We start from the raw sequence: 17,062 nt of genomic DNA on the forward strand, positions 1-17,062 counted from the left end.
CAAATTAAATGGAGTAAGTGAGTGCTGGCATCTACTACACAGTACTTATTGCTACTTGGTATTTGGGGGTGATCTGCTCTTGTGACTCGATTTGAAACTTGGCTGTGCCGCACCCTGCTTGACAATCCAACCTTGCACTAAGGTGCAATTAGTGAAATTGGCTGAAGATGGTCTTCTAGATAATTGCTTTGTGATGCTGACTCGAACATATCAACTGTGCAGCACATTATGCAAAGCGGCGGCAAAACTCTACAGTGCATCGAAAGGGGCAGGAAATCACGCCCTTGCTCAATTGCCGCCTACTTTAGAGCAATGGCAGGACCCAGCACAGTTGCCCAGATGGGGAAAACCGCATCTTTTTTTCCCTGTGTAAACAATTTCAGCAGGTGGTTCTTTGGTTCTTCCTGATCCTTTGATAATTGATGGCTCTTCTTTTTAGCCTTTGGCTGATCCAGAGTCCCCATTGCCTTTATCAATTGACAATGACTCTCTTCAATATGTGCTACTCACTGCAGTGAGAATCAATTGTATGCTGCAAGGAAATGATCCCAATAAAACGGATTAATAGAATGGAGATGGCCTTCACATTGCCTATTCAGCTGACTTGGCTAGAATTTCAATATATAGATATGATGCTTCAGCAAAGAGTGAAATATTAAGTGGGTTGTCACATCATATGTCACGTCAAATAAATAAATAAAACAAACCTCAGTAGGAGTCAGCTGAATTATCGCTCAAAGTTAAAGCACATTTCATACTATGCTCTAACATAGCGAAAGACCAGTATAGCCGTATAGTGGATGTCATACTGACTAATAGTGGCATGGACTCCCAGAGCTCATTGGTATATTGCACACTCCGCTGCTTCAACCTAAACACGATATAGAAACACTGGAGATGGACTTAATACTGGAGGATGAGGGGAAACACTGTGTGACTAAAGAGGCACCAGATGGTTGTTTGACCTGTAAGGGTCCTGCTGAGTTATAGTCTTACGGATGACTCACAGGAGATCTCGACCTATAATGCTAAGCGAGAGAAAAAGAGGGCTAAAAGAAGAAGGAAAAGGGAAGTTATGCAAGCCTGCAAAGACCTCTTGCGGCCTAAAAACCCCTGTGGTAAAGCTTTCAGCTACAGCTAATGCTGGACTATTAACAGCGTATCATCCACCAGCATAATTTGTATGCAAATAACGAAGGCATCTGAATTATAAATAATTGATAATAAATTGAAGTAGCTTACTGAGAGGCCTATGGATGGACCTTGCTGCGTAAGCCAAGGAGGCAACTTAGTTTAAGAGTGGATCATGATAAAGCGCCTATCAACTCATTTCATATGTCTTTGTATAATAATGGGTCTATAAACAGCCCTTCTTATATGGCTACACTGCCTCGCCCATAATTTCAGAATGAGGATAAAGTAAAAGCTGCTAGTAAAAATATACTGGGAAAGCCACAACAGCGCCCAGTGAAATTAAACAAATATAATAAGGTAAACATTGTTACATTTTTCACAAAGGAGGAGAGGCCTTATTTGAATAGAGGCTTCATATTAAAACTGTTGCATACAATGCCACAGTTATCCATTATCTATACCAAGGATATTTCCTTAGTTGAGATACCTGATGCAGATAGCGCCTCTAATTGGGCGATGCTCCATTTTACATCACCATTTTTTATTGACTATGCTGTATTGTTCTCTACAGTCTTTTTAAAGATAGGTTTTGATATAATGCCAGTACAGACAATTGAAGCTAAACTTGAGGTTGGCCCATCTTGGTCCTTGAAAGTACTGAATAATTGGAAAACCATGAAGACTGATGTGGGTCGAAATATGAAACAATTGCAAGACAACTTGGATTGCTTCAAACTAGCTGAAGAGAATGGCGGCTGGCCAAGGCTCCCTGCTGCACTGAGCATGAGGAATTGAATGCAAGAAAGTAAGGTGAATCTGCCACTGGGACAAAGCGCTGTTTACAATTTTTGTCATGCAACACTCAGGGTTTTAATTATTTTCTCAGTTGGCGCACAGGGATTAGTATTTGGGAAAAATCCGATATCTTCATTATACAGGAACCATGGATGACACAAACTCTGTGCATGGATGGATCCACGATTCTACAGAGATGGGCCTCAGAAAAGGCTCTGAGTAGTCCCCTTTCGGATTAGAGACAACTTATCTGCAGAGGCATGTTTGCCCCATATCTTTAATAAGAATGCGATGGCTGTGGTGGTGACTGCCCCTTCGAAGGATTCGAATTTTAGGTTCTTGTTGATGAATATATATGAACCTCCTGGGGGTGGTCACTCAAGACAGTTGCAGAATTATGTTGAAGTTGTCTTGTATTCATGGTGGAGTGATCAAAGTGACTTGCAGTTTGTTGTGACGGGGGACTTCAATATTACTTGTTCTGCCCTTGATGATGATTAATTTGATATTATAGAGGATGATCTGAAATCAGATATGAGCTGATCTGTTTTTATTTCATGGATTTGGCCTCGGTTTCCCCAACCCCAAAGAATCTGAATTACCGGGTGTGGAAGTCTAACCTCTATGTGGCGTAGAGGTCGGTTGAAATCTAGAATTGATTATATCTTCATGACCAAACCCCTTAGATATGTATTTACAGCTTATTTGCCCTTGGATTTGGGATTAAGTGACCATGTTGCACTGACCTCCTATGTTCATCTTGAAATTCTTGAAAAACCAAATACATTGTTAGGTTCTCTAGTATTTAATCCACAGAGTAATAGACTGAAATGGTCTGTGCATAACATTGCTTGGTGAAATAGATTCCCTTGACATACAATTCAGACTGGTTAGTTTTTAGAAGATTTACGGATGATCAGTCTGAACCATACAGCAAATGGGATTCTGAATGATATCTACAATATTGCATGTAAATTCCAGGAACAAGAAGGTACATTCGTACAGCCAAAAATATTTCAGGAGTGGTATATGGTGCATTAATAGTAACAAGAAGGAAACCACATAGGGCCGTGGTAAGAAATGCTAGAAAGTGGATTAAAGATGGTCAAATAAGTGTGATACTAATTAGAAATGTGTGCCCCAAATATAATAGTGTCAAGATGCATAAGCTGTCCGTGCATCACGCACGTTGGCCTATCATCTTCTCAGTTTTAAAATCTAGGTACAATCTGGTTCTATGCTAATAAATGTACGAGTAAAAGGAATAATATAGAAGTAGATCCCATATCGGACCACGTCTGGGTTAACCATGCAAGTAGACTTTATTATAGCAAGCAGGAGGGTGATCAGGTTAACAATCTTTATGAATTACGGCTGTATGGGAGACCGGTATTCTTATGAGGTTGACGATAATATGGAAATTATAATGGTATTAAAACTTATCTAGAGCACCCCGCCCTGATGGGATTACTAATGGGATTAAGGCTGGCCCGTTTTGCTGAGCAGACTTCCTCCAAACCCTTTTTTGTTGAAATTGTAAGTGATCGGCATTTACCTGAATCCTGGAGGCTGGCCAATCTCATCCCAGTATATAAGAAGGGTTCCAGGTTGGACCAATGTAATTGTCGATAACTGCATTTAACAGACTTGATATCCAAATTGTTTTCGATATGTCTTTTAAAAATGATGAGAATGGGCTGAGAAATCAAAGTTATTACACTACCAGCAAACAGGTTTCAGAAAAGGTCTTGGAATAATGCATTGCATATGGACACGGGTGTATTTGATTAGATCCACGTTGGTTTTTTAAGATAGGAAATTGTACATATGTTCAGTGGATTATAAAGCTGCTTTTGATTCTGTGTCATGTATACAACTTTGGAAAAAGCTAGCTCGCTGGGGATGTGCTAGGTCCGTGCTTCGCACCTGTGCAGCACAATCATGAAACTGTTCCATTAAAAGTGCTGCCTTCCTTCTAAGGAGTGTGTGAGCTATCTCTTTAAATGGGCTGTAGTCCAGTATTCATTATGATCAATGGATTGACTTGTCTTCCAGTAGCTGTCCAATGATGTTGCATGTGCTGCTCCTGCCCTCTCTGGTTCCTTAACACATCATATTTGTTTCTCTTTTCAGAGAACAGGAACTCTCGTACCTCTCCCTGCGGGCGTGCATTGGGCTCTGGACTGCTTTCCTGTGCTTGATCCTTGTGGCCACAGATGCCAGCTCTCTGGTCTGCTACATCACCCGCTTTACGGAGGAGGCTTTCGCCTCTCTCATTTGCATCATTTTCATCTACGAGTCCATCGAGAAGCTGATCCACTTGGGGGAAACGTACGCCATTCACATGCACAGTCAACTGGATGACCTCACCTTCTACTAGTAGGTGGCACATGTGGGTTTCTAATGCTGAAGAGATTTCAAGTGCTCCAAGTGGCTGAGTGGAGAAATTAGACCCTCCTATAGCTACCAAATGGGTCAGGAACTCAAGAGGGAGTTCATCATAGCTTAAGCTATTATCTGGTAATTCAGGTTCCCCATTGCAGCTCCATAATGACGTTTGATGTTTCTGCCTCAAATTATTTTGGACCAAGACTCTATCTGTCATTATTCAAAAAGTAAGGTCTATACAAGTAGGCTAGAATCATAATATAACCTTTCATTTCATGTTTGAAAGTGAATCTATTATCCATGCCTTGGACAGTGCATTCCCGCCCATGACCCCCGCTCCTTATGTTTAATGAGTATCACTCAATACCATGCCTGTAGATTGCTACACCTTTTCTACTAACATCCCCCCGAGCTATTTCTTATGGACTTTGCCACCCTTTTATGAGGACCACTCCTTGTTTTGTTGTATGGGCACTGCATCCCCTTCCCATGGCTACTCCATTTCTCCTATATTAGTCACTATTTTATTTGCCTTTTGATCTTTGTCACGTCCCACACTTTCATGGGTTGTGTTGTAATGATTGGAGTATATTAACTCTGTCTTAACAAAACATGTCACTGACATTTATTAAATGCAGGGAAGGCTAGCATCGATTGTCTTCCCAACCTCAACTTGGCAGAAAACACCCACTCTGACATTTTGGACTTCAAGTGTTTGTATTTGTATTAGGCAATATATAGAACAATTGGAGCAAGAGGGCAATGGACGCTGTACCATTTCGGTTGAGGATTTCAGCAAAAGTGTAAGCTTGTGCCAGAGAGGAGACCGTTTCGCTGCGTATATGGGACATGCTGCCCCCACACTGGCGGTTTCCCCCTTGGATAGAGAGCTGAAGATCATAGGTATTCCGTAAATAACCCCAGCTGAGCACGGTCGTTGAGGTCCTGTACTGGAAATGCACTAGGGCTGTCATACCTTTGACCAGGATAGTATTCCAGTAGGCTGGTGCGTAACAAGAGAAAACGTGTTTCCTGTTTTTTTATTTGTGCAAAATGTAGTCCCATGCCTTTCGATAGTCTAATTCCTAGAGGTATGAATGCCAACTGTGTTGATGAGTTTTGTGGTGAAGTAGGCAGTTGTCTGGGTTGTAGGGTGCAGAAGTAGGAGTTTGACACAATAGTGGCATGGTGATTGGCAAAGACTTTTATTCTGGTAAAAATAAAGAGGTAACCTATCTCTCCCTAACTCCGAGATGGGTTTTCCATGCCTCTAATAAAGAACTAAAGAATCGGTCCGAATGTCCTGGAAAATAGAGTCCACTGTTGTGTCAAAATACCTACTTCTATCCCTTCCACTTATACTTAATAAGAACAACGGTAGTGGGTCTTCTTGGTCCCGAAGAGTGACTCCCTTCTTCTGGACAATGAGCCACAGTTCCAATCGTAGGTGAAATTACGTCTGTGAGAATGACTTCTTTACACAGATCTCACTTCCTTTCTGAGGAAACAAACATTGTTTCAGTTTCTAGCGTTTTAAGGGTTCAGTTTCAATGCAAAAGAGAAAGTCCCAACTTAAACATTCCCTATTGCGTTTCTGGAGAATGCCTCCCTTCTGCAGGTATATGGTTCTCAATCTCCTCACAGAGCGCAGGGAATGACTCCCTTCTGTGGTCCGTCTTTTAACTGGTTTCACGATGCACAATCTTCTGGGAAGACAGCAGGAGGCATTTATTCCCTCTCCTGAGGTCTCCTTGCTTTTCATTTCACAGGGCTGGGCAGAATGACTCCATTCTCCATGCCCTTCTCAGACTTCGTAGTTCGTACACATCTTTTGGGAGGGATATGTCACTTCACCCAGCTTGCTTATTTTTTGACATGAGTTCCCAATCTTATGGATGCAACTGGCAGACCCATGTGTCCCTCCTGACTGGGTGCTGCAGACCTGTTTCACTATCCTGCCAGTTACTGTGACTATGAAGATGACTTGGGTTACTCTTCATAGAAGGATGCAGGTCGCAGACCCGTGGGATTCTCTCCCCTTGGTATTGCAGTTTTTTCACTAGAGGTCTTAGCTTGTACTGTAGGGGCCTCCTTTTGGCCCCAAAATGCGTAGCTCCTGCACCTGTCAGTGCCTTCTGGTACCCTTTGAAACACCCCAGTAGCCCTTGTTCCTTTAAGGTATCTACTGTCTCAGCCCGGTTGGTCTCAGGGCTCGCTGCCCTTATCTTCAGGCTTCTCTGGGCTTCTTTGCTCTTCCAGCATGCATCTCCGCGGCACTCACAGATCCTCAGCGGGTGCACCTTCCTGCAACCGCGCAGTTTTTCTGCTTAGCTGTCCAGGACATCCGCTACTCTGCTTCGCGGGATGGTCCTTCCATGTTGGACCTGCTAGGAGCCTCTCTGCCTGCCTGGTAAGTTCTCCTGCAAATGCTAGAGTGCTTTGGTTAGCCAGGCATTCCCCAGGCTCGCAGATTCTCCATGGAGGGCCTCTCTCCCTTTCCTGGTTTCCCACGTAAGCTTTGTATGGGCCTTGCTCAATTTGTTTTCCTGAACAATGAGACTGTTCACCCAGGTTCTCATGAGTGCTTTCTATGCTTCTGAACTGCTTTTTCATACCAGTACCAATCTTTATGTTCCAGTGAGTCAATTGGTCTCTCCCTTGTCTCAGTACTTCAGGGATTCATGCTCCTTGAGGAGTCCACACTCTTTCTATATTGGTGGCATGACAGAAAGTTAGGAATACTAAGGAGTGTTTGTGGGGGGGGGGGGTAGGAAGGTGTGTTAGGGTTAGGTGGGCTATAGATACCATGTTCTACCCAGGTCATCACTAATCCCATAGGATGATTCCCTCCCCATGAGATCCACACGCTGAGAACCGCCCCCAGGGGGAACTATCGGGTAGTTCCCGTCCTCACCTCCCTGTCTTTATGGGAAGGGGCTCCCCTAAAGAAGTGACATCTGGGGATTCGTCCCATTGCTTTGTATGTTATACAGGCTGTTTTGAAGAGTAGCCTGACTGGAAGAGAGAACATGTGCACTTCATTTCGGAGACGGGAGAGCTGGCATCACTGGCATGTTGTCTGGCATGTAGGGGGCTACATTTGTGGTCAAACTGCCTTCATGAGTGTGTTTTCTTGGTTGAGGTGTCGGATCAGTAGTGCATGGGCCATGGTTCTAAAGTACCCTGGTGAGAGGAAAGGATTTATCTTCCACAAGAGTACTAGTTGATAACGCACAGTCTGTTTTATTTAAATCATTTTATTTCCAGAAGGAGCCCAATCCATTTTTGCTGAATCTGTGTGGTGAAGTGGCTTGCCCCTACAGGGATGTTGTGTAGGTTCTCCCTCAGTGCTATTGTTACATTGCAGGCATGGCAGACTCGGGACATTCCTGCTTTCCCTTTTGCTAGTGCAGAATTGTATAGAAAATCTCTGAATCTGCCACCATCTATTCTCAATGAAAAATAGTAATATTAATTTGGTGTTGAGACCACCCTGGAGATTAACACCATGATAGTATTTTGGGTCTACCAAAGAACAAATCCTCTTGAAGATTAACAGAAGTCAGTACTTGTAAGCCTGTCTGCCCACTCATAAGCCCTTACTTTTCCCTCAGCCATCCATCACAGAATGACTGGGCTTGTGGCAACTTAGAAGCCACTCCTTCAATCGCATCCTTTCCTTGTGATATGCTACTGAAGGAGGTTTATGAAAAGATAATCTTAATAAAACTCTTTGTAGGTTTAGGGTAATGTCATTTTCAAAAGGATGTACTCCTTACAGCTGTCACCACCTCACTCCTGGGCTTTTCTTTGACTTCCCTTTCACTTTGGTCCATGTTCTTCAATTGAAGTGATGGAAGGCTGCAGCGTGCAGTTGGTCGAAACCTGAACGCCCAGAATTCTGGCGACCTTAGACCAGACTCTCACTGATTTTATGAAATTACGATTCTCCCTTTGGTGTTATGCAAATTAAATTGGGGATAGTCTAAGTTCCTGGTCTGACCTCGACGCCTGCAACCAACATGGTCTGCATTCCGCAACGGCCTGGTCATCAAGCAGAGAGTCCACTCTTTGCCTGGTGGATACAGCACTTCACAACTGCATCACTTTGAAACCTCGCTGCACCACTACCACCCGATCAGGAACCCGTGGTCAGCCTTGCAGAGTGACTTGTAGCTGGTCTTGCTAGATATCAAAACAGTGAGTCACAAGGATCCAACCTGTGAACCTCTTGCATCGGCGGATCCCTCTTGAGAATGACTTAATTACAGAAAATTCTAGAAATGGCGCAGGAGCAAGACTCCCCTCTTCTTTAAACATACAGCCCTGACTTATCTCCTCTGACCCTTTCCTCAGCTCTCCTCTCACCCTCTACCGCTTTCAACAAAGTGTTCTGAATCCACAGACCCAGTAAGCGCTCCACAAAATGAATGAAAATAGAAAAATAAGTGAACCATTGACTCTCTAATGCATGTTCTAAGTGTTTCTCATTCATAGCAATTAAAGGAGTAGGTCGATGAGCCTGGTATAGAAAGAGCTATATGCGCACGCTTTGTGGGTTGCCAGTCATTGCTGTAAAACTGTACTTAGCGATATTGACTAATTGGGTGTTGCAAAATGTATTTTTTTCTTGACAAAAATGGAAGCTTGTTGATATACTGCCATGCCGACTCCTCCATGCGCGACTCCTCAGGAGTTGTATTTTCTGTAGTACCTTGATATGCCATAATATGATATTTATAACGCGCCTATACACAAGTGTTCCAAGGTGCAACGAGGCAAGGGAGGGGGAATAGAGGGAAGACAAACAACGATTTCACTAGGCCAGGTGTCGTTCTCGATAGTGCTTTCGATCAACTCCTCGTGCACTTAACGTACATTGCTGACGTGTATAATAGTATTAAGCTTCTAGTAGGTTCTGGATTTAACAAGTTCCAATGACTTTAACATTTAAGTCATGATAGATGGATTATGAGGGCAGAGTTGAATAAGTGTCAGACTCCTTGTATCCTGTCCTGACCTGTTTAAATGGGATTCAATATCCTGTGGTATGATTTCATTGACTTGCATATAATTTGTTTCAAATCTATTTAAATATGTATTGACCATGCTTGAAACATATTCTTGTATGTTGTTCTATATGGGTCTCGGTTAATGCAATGATTTGTCGTAAAAATGTTGTCGAGTGCATGCGTCGCAACTCCACTTTCATCTATGATCGTAATAATGCTTTTTCGCTGTTTTCCCCAAATCTTCCTCAACCAGGCTGGGATGTTCTTAAGCAACATGTCTACTTTTGCACACAAAAATCCATGTGCCATTTTTTGAGGGGGAAAAAGGGTTTTTTTTGCATTTCCCATCCAAAAACAAGTACATGTGTTATAATGCCATCATCGTATGCTTGGATGCAAGTTAATGGTTGTGCCCCAAGCCCTTTAGAACAGAGTCAACGTTTGCCAGTAGCTTTTGATTCACCTCCTCTTGCCAGAAGCCTCAAATAATTCTGGCATCCTGGATCCATGAGCATTTCTCGTCCATGGGAGTTTCTGTTATTGATGGTAATGGAATGATCCTCTGTTTGGATTGGTCGATCTGTAGCCATTGTAACCTGTTTTCTTTCACAGCTGTAAATGCACCGAACCTGAAAATCCCACCAATCAAACGTTGAAGTACTGGAGCGAGCACAACATTTCTGCATCCGAAGTGAACTGGGCCAACTTCACCGTCAGCGTAAGTCTGTCCCACATCGACCATTGTCTGCATTATATAATTACAAGTGTTGATGGTCAAGACGTTCACAGAATTGGTCATCCGTGTAGCCTACAGTCCCTCCGTCTAGTGTACTCTCGCCACACTTTTTCATTCTCTGTTACGTTTACTGTACGTTACATTCAAGAGTGATGCACTTTCCTCAATAATCCTCCAATAAATCTCTCGAACAATTGCCATTATGAACATTTACACATTGCAGTGAACATACATCATCCTAAATCAACCCTTGCAAATTGTCAGCTGCCTACCCAGATCCCTACCCAACATAGTGACATCATGAAGCACGCCAGGGGACCACAACGGTGGTGATAGTGCGTGCTCTAAATATCCTTTAACATTAACATGAACTGCAGTTCAGTGAGTAATTTGTCAGGACACACAGGCAAAACATCAAGAGGTTTAATGGGGGAATTTGGGAAGGCTTGTTGTTTAGCTTGCATCTGATAAAGACCATCGCCAACAGAGCAGAAAGGCAGCAGGTAGGACAGTGTAACATGACTGGACAATAGCTGTGGACTGTACTGAGAGGAACTGAACTGTACAATATAACTGGACTGGACGAAGGTAATAACCGAACTGGAGTTTGGGGCTGGGAACGGGTTGAGGTAAGATTTGCTGGGAGTATGCACAGTGATTTTAGTTACTGGCCACCTTGATAAAGAGAGGTAGTTCATTGAAATAGATGTAAACTACAAGAGATTGAAGAGTTCTCCTGAAGCAGGGCTAGGCTAAAAGGGAGTCTTTGAAAGTCTTCAAAGGAAACGCTGGACTGGATCGTGGAGTGAATGACAGGGGCCAGGTAAACTAAATGAGAGGCTCGAAATAGAAAACATAGCAGTGCAAAGGGCATGAGAAGGAAAGGGCAGGACCGGCAGGAAACTAGTTTAGACAGCAGAGCGATCACTCCCTCTAGAAAGACCCATAGAAAGCTGGAGGCCCAATGATACCGTAAGACTGAAAGAAAGCAGTCTGGAAACACAGGCCCTAGGTTGGAAATGGCATCACAGAGCAAAGAGTAGAGAACCGAGGTACAGCTGTTGCCAACAAGGTTTTGGTTTGAAATGGCAACAAAGAACCCATGTCCCACGCATGCATCGAACAGGAACCAGGGAGTAAGACTTCATACGAGAAATTTGAAGTCTGCAAGCCAGGCTTTAGTGTGGAAAGAGTGAGTCTGCAAGCAAGGCATCAAGCTGGAAAAACTAGTGCCGCTGCACTTCAGCACAAGAACAAAGTGGAACAGGCAAGCCATCAACCATACGTTCTGGGCCTGCAACCCCCAGTCTGGTTTAGAATGATAAAGCTCCTAGAAGAAGGGACATTGCTAGGATCCTGAGCTCTACAATCATGAAGTTTATAAAGGCACTATCCTATGTGAAAGCAACTGGCAGTTCATGCAGCCACCAGAACGTAAGGTATCCACATAAAACCTATTTGAGTCCCTGCTCGCGTTGTTGATCCTCAAGGTATTCTTGGTGTTGGCATTCTTAAATGTAAACTCAGTCACCTGTCGGAAGTCACTGATGGGTCTAAAAGATCCCCGTGAACATTTCCGACTTGAAGTGTAAGTACAGTGCAACATTTGCAAATAACCTGGTGACAGCGCTGCTGGGTACCTGTGACCCAGTCAGCTTTTGATTCTGCTGCCGAATTAGGATAATAAAAGGTGTGTGTATGACGATGCCTTGATGGAGTCCTTTTTTTATGTCCTCTTCACTGGTGCTGGATATTTTTGTATTTTTATAAGTTGACATTATTGAATGCATTACGCATTCTGAGGGTTTTTTCACATTTTCTTGCCGTGGGGACTCTCGTATGGATGAGCGAGAGGAGGGGGGAACCTGTGAGTGCAGAGGCATAACGGGGAGTCGCCCCTGAAGTGTGCCTTTAGCCACCTAGTAACCGTTGCTGGAAGTTAACCTCCAGTTCTGAGCCACAACCGCAAGGCATTGTGGGTATGCAAACTAGCCAAAATGCAAACCTTTTCACCAGGAAATTCTCTTTGTCCAAGAGGGCAGTGCTACTTTATACACAGCTAAATCAACCCAAGACAGACATTTTGCAAGGCTGCCAGGGTAGCCGCATACCTGGTATCACCCTTATTAGGGATCATCAGTGCAGTATAGTCCTGACAGCCTTGTGGCTGGTGCATTCGGACATGTTTTCAGAACACCAATATATATATATCTCTATAGACACACACACACACTGATACTAGGTAAATGGCAGAGGGTCAGTAGAGCTGGGCCATATATCGATTCCAGGATGGTCCATCAAAACCCCCCCAGTTCACCAGGTCAAAAGCATTCTATTCACCCGACCAACACACCGCGAGTAGCAGCTTGCTGCAAAGCCACGGTCATGGCTTCATTCAATTATTCATGTTTACAGCTGACAATTGGCCCAGAATGACACCTGTCATACTCGTATATATGCTGAGAAAGACATTTGAAATTGAATCAATCATAATGGGCAGCTCCCGTGCAGTTCAACGAAGGTTTTATGCACGAAGCCAGCGGGTCTCCCATTTTGATTGCTTGTCGTTCTTCTTGTAATTTGCGCACAGTGATACGTCTACTAAATAGAAATTGTTATTTGATCTTTGAATACATTAAACTGTAGATTCAAGCTCCTCCTAATTCAAATCTGTATTGTAAGGATTTATTACCTACAGAAACATCTGCAGGGAATTAACCAGCGTGGATTTAACTAGTTCAAAAATCGGGCTATTGTTTTATTTTTGGCATGCTTATTATTTTGCTACGCTAGGAAAACACACACTGTTGTTTTCTTCATTATCAGTCTGTGCAATACTGTGGTGGCTAAGCCTCAGGCCACCTGGTGGTAGGTGATCTGCCTGTGACGTGTGCCTTGGTGATTGCCCAAACCACTCCAATCTCAGTCTGTTCATTTTAAAAAACACACGTCTTCCACCTAAACCTTTGAAGCTATGATGAACTCTGCCCTACTCAAGAGTGTTATCTTGCCACCAGGCTCCAGCAATGTTGACATCCAGGGCATCAAAGAAAGACTGGGAAGGCGGCGGTGGGACGAGAGAGGAAGAAAGAAGCAGGACACCGCCATCTCATGTAAAGATCCGAGTCTGCTGAAAGACACTGTTGTCATGGAGAAAGTACAGCATAATGAGCAAACATAAGTATTTAAGATGGCCGATGTAAGCAAAGCGAGCCTCCACAGCAGCGGAGAAAAGGGACCCAAACCGGTAACACCATTGGATAATGATTATTGCAGAAACAAGGTCCTGGAACACACAAGACTCGCTGAAGCTATAGAACAACCGATTCCAGAATGACTTTGGTGCTGTCTAGAAAGAATGCGAGACCAGCCCTTCAAGGGAGCAGCTGGTGCAAACCACCATTACTGTCAATCACATCATTCACTACCTCTTGACGCTGCTAACCAGAAGGCCACAATCTTTTAGCCAGTGTTCCCTCCTTCCAACCAATCGCGATCTAATTAAAACTGCCACCTATAGAGGTTCCCACTTGGATAGCATCAGCATTGAATAAATCAGTGGTGGAGTAACTTGGAAGGACCATTTTGATGTGCCCTTCTGTTACCAAGGAGATCCCCAGCCGCTGTGCTTGTCGGTCATTCAGATCCCTGATGCCATGGAATTTTTCATAATCAAAATGGCCAACTCCTTTCACTTTACTGTTAACGAGAGATTGATTCCTGAGTCCATCTACCATTCAGAATCCATTCCATGACAGGGCTTTCTCTCGAAATGCATCTCCTGAAGTAAAATAATTTACGCTGGTGTATCCAGAAAGGGGTCTAGTAAAATACGTTGTTTATTATGTGTTGTAAAACCATTAACATTGACAGAGAGAAACCGTGCACATCTCCTCGAACTTTGGGCCACCATATCTTATGAAAACTTCTTCAAAGTGATTCTTAACCTTCGGATCCCAGTTACCCCACTTCCGGTCACATTTTTGAAGGATGAAAAGCAGCAGGCTCGCCAGCGCACATGAGGCGTGCCAGAGGACTGGCTGTACCTGAAGCATGTGTCCTCATGCCGTTAGACCCCTCTCTACCCATCGGTCCAAATAAAGCAATGAGCTAATAGCTACTGGGACTGTCGGCTAGACTATAGGGGAGCAGTTGTGTGCAGTGCTGCAGCCTGGAAAGCGCCCACACCCTGGGGACTAGGAAGGCTGTTGGTCCAGGCAGGTGTGTCATAGGAGCTGGAGCTTGTTGTGACAGGCGAGGCAGAAGAAGGAAGCCAGCTGAGGGGCCATTCTTCCACCCACCAAGAGGAGTGCTTGCCCTCCTGGAGCACTGTGATAGTGTGGCAAGCGCAATAGAAAGGGAAGTCTTCAAAGGGGAGCCGGTGAGTGTAAGAGGCTGGAAACCCTGTGTGACTTTGATTGCGAACGCTAGAGGAAGAACTTCTATTCAATCTAGTTTTAAAGTATACATACGAGTGGTCGCGTTCCTTCTTAGAATGGAAGGGATGTCTCCAAAAGTCTCCATGTGAAATGTACTTTAAAGTAAACAGCCTCTGTGTCAAGAAAGACGACCTTTAGAAAAGGGGAGCTGTGTGAAGCCGTTAAGTGTGAGCAAAAAGGAATTGAGGGATAAGTGGAGCAGTGTGAAAAGATGAAGTGTGAGCAAAATCCCCAAGAAAAACTATAATGAATAATTAAGCATTGGCGTGGCCACCAGATGGGAGATTGATCCAGGAGGGCCACAGCGACCCCACCATAAAAAAAAGTTACTGGGAAGATTTCCAGGCAGGGGAGTGACACAGAAGATGCACAAAAACCCGAGTAAAGAAAATAGGAAGAAACAGTAATTTATAAAGAAAGTGAATGTTTAAAGAGAATCCTATTTTGGCTAATGTACTTTAACAAGAGGGCACAGCTAAAGCCCAAGGCACCTGGTTGCATGACCTGTGATGCCTGTATCGTGTGGTCTGACAACTGTGCCACGACCAGGGGAGAACCCATTGAATAAGTGAACTGCGTGGACAGTTGAAATTGAATAAACCAAGTTGAACCCTTGTGTTCCATTGAATATGGGGAAGGGTACCCCCACAGAAGCAAGTTGAACTCTTTTGTGTTTAGAAAAGTGGAACTTGACAAGTTGAACATTGGTGTGAAATCAAAGTTTGTACTTGGGCAGGGGAAGCCCGAGAAACCCATTGAAGAGTGTGAACCAGAGGGCTTTGAGTTTGGGAAAGGGAGCACCGATAAACAAAAGGAACTTGTGAACTAAGGTGCTCTGAACTTTTAGCAAATTAATCCTGATAAGCCTGTGGAACTTTGTGATCCCAAGTGCCTTGAACTTGGGGAAGGGAGTTACAGAAGAACTCTATTGCCAAACTATTTTTACTTTGAACACTACTGAGTTTACCAAGTCCCATACACATTGTTCTATATAAGTGAGGGCAAGCATGGGTTTTGACACAGACAGTATTTTGTCTTGGGCTGACGGCCTAAGGCTTCCCGTAGTTTACTTTCCGATAGTGAACATTCCCCGCTTGGAGCTGGGGCAAGATAGGCCTTACACCATCCTGAAAAGCAAAATAAAGGTTTTTGAACTACATTTCTCTTGTCTTGGTCATCTCTTGTGTGTTACCATGCCTGTCTCACATTGCCGATGCATATAATGCAGGCTATGTTTAATCAGTTTGCACTGCCTGCCAGTTAAAACATGTATAAAAGCTGGGGTGTGCCTGCTTTTTACACCTTCATTTCTGCACTAGGTAGGACAAATCATTAAAATTGCATGAAGGGCTTTGGTACAAATGCAAAAGGTCCCCGCTATACAATTTAGACTTTGGAGGAAAAACGTACTGCAGAGAGTCATGATGCCAGTCCAAATGTCCACCACAGGCAGGGCGGCAAAGGCTGCGCAGCCTGCTTCCTGATCTATGCAAGCAGGACGGGTGACTAAGCAAGCGCTCTCCGAGGAGGATGAATTGAATTGGCCGACTCTGGCCCTTTAAGCAAGCAAGCAAGCAAGCAAGGAAGAGGGCAGTATATTGAAGAAAGTCGCTCTGCTGGTAGGCGGGGCATCGAAGGGAGAAAGGCGGGCCCACAGGGAGACGAGAGGAATGGCGGCGCTGCTCAGAATGGCCGCTTCACGTAAAGCTAGGAGTCGACTGTAAGCCATTCATGTTGTGGAAAAGCTGGGAAATAATGAGTGCACTGAAGTCTTAGATGTGTTCCATGTAAGCAGAGCAAGTCTCACCGCCAATGGGAAAGAGGATTTACAAGAGAGGTGGAAAAAAGAGCAATGAGGAGGGAGGCGAGGAGCGGCTGAGTGGGAGTTCAAAGCGCATTTAGTCTTGTGGAGGCAGTGAGTTCAGCAGAGGAAGGTATCCACATGAAGGAACTCTCAATACCTCCCACTAGCCTGAAGAGAATTGTAAAGTAACTTGCCTAGTAGGAGGCATGCATGCGAGGGCTTGTTGCATACAGCAGAGCAGTCACCACGCATTGTGCGTGCAATCGGTCAGGCAGATCGACATGGTATAATTTCATAATATCGTGGCCCAGAATTCCGAATCCAAAAAATGTTACTGCGAATGTCAGCTCAACTCTGTGTGGGAGGTCGGTTTGGGTAATACATAATGTGAGGGGAGCGTGGGGGAGGGCTGCATGAGGTCTCCTCCACATAAAATTGTGCTGAAAGGTGAGAAAGAAAAAGAAAAATCGAAATTTTGGGATTCGAGATTTTTTTTCCACTGTATTCAGAGATCGGATTAACATTAATTTCTGCAGGTGGAAGAAGGGACGCCGGAGAGTCGTAGACCTCGCAGTTAACCCTTTGCTGTTTTTCGGGTCAGCATGCTATATGCTCACTACTCCTGTGCTAAACCCCACTAATGAACCAGAGGAGGTGACGAGTAAGGGATCACATTCTCAGGCCTTGATCTTCGACTCCAGCGCTTCCTCTCGCACACAACGGCCTGCCTCTATCTGGGCTCCAAATCAAGCGC

At 44.2% G+C, this 17,062-nt stretch overlaps 1 protein-coding gene across 1 annotated transcript in view; it reads left to right on the forward strand.

Moving 5' to 3' along the window:
• SLC4A8 (solute carrier family 4 member 8) overlaps window positions 1-17,062 on the forward strand; it is an 846,795-nt gene that overhangs the window by 673,490 nt on the left and 156,243 nt on the right. The window contains exons 14-15 of the mRNA XM_069653405.1: window positions 4,063-4,308; window positions 9,942-10,047. Coding sequence (XP_069509506.1) covers window positions 4,063-4,308; window positions 9,942-10,047 — 352 coding nt within the window. The remainder of the gene's footprint in view (window positions 1-4,062; window positions 4,309-9,941; window positions 10,048-17,062) is intronic.

Source organism: Ambystoma mexicanum, chromosome 3q (assembly GCF_040938575.1).
Source record: "Ambystoma mexicanum isolate Mex_15411 chromosome 3q, UKY_AmexF1_1, whole genome shotgun sequence".
NCBI classification, from domain to species: Eukaryota; Metazoa; Chordata; class Amphibia; order Caudata; family Ambystomatidae; genus Ambystoma; species Ambystoma mexicanum.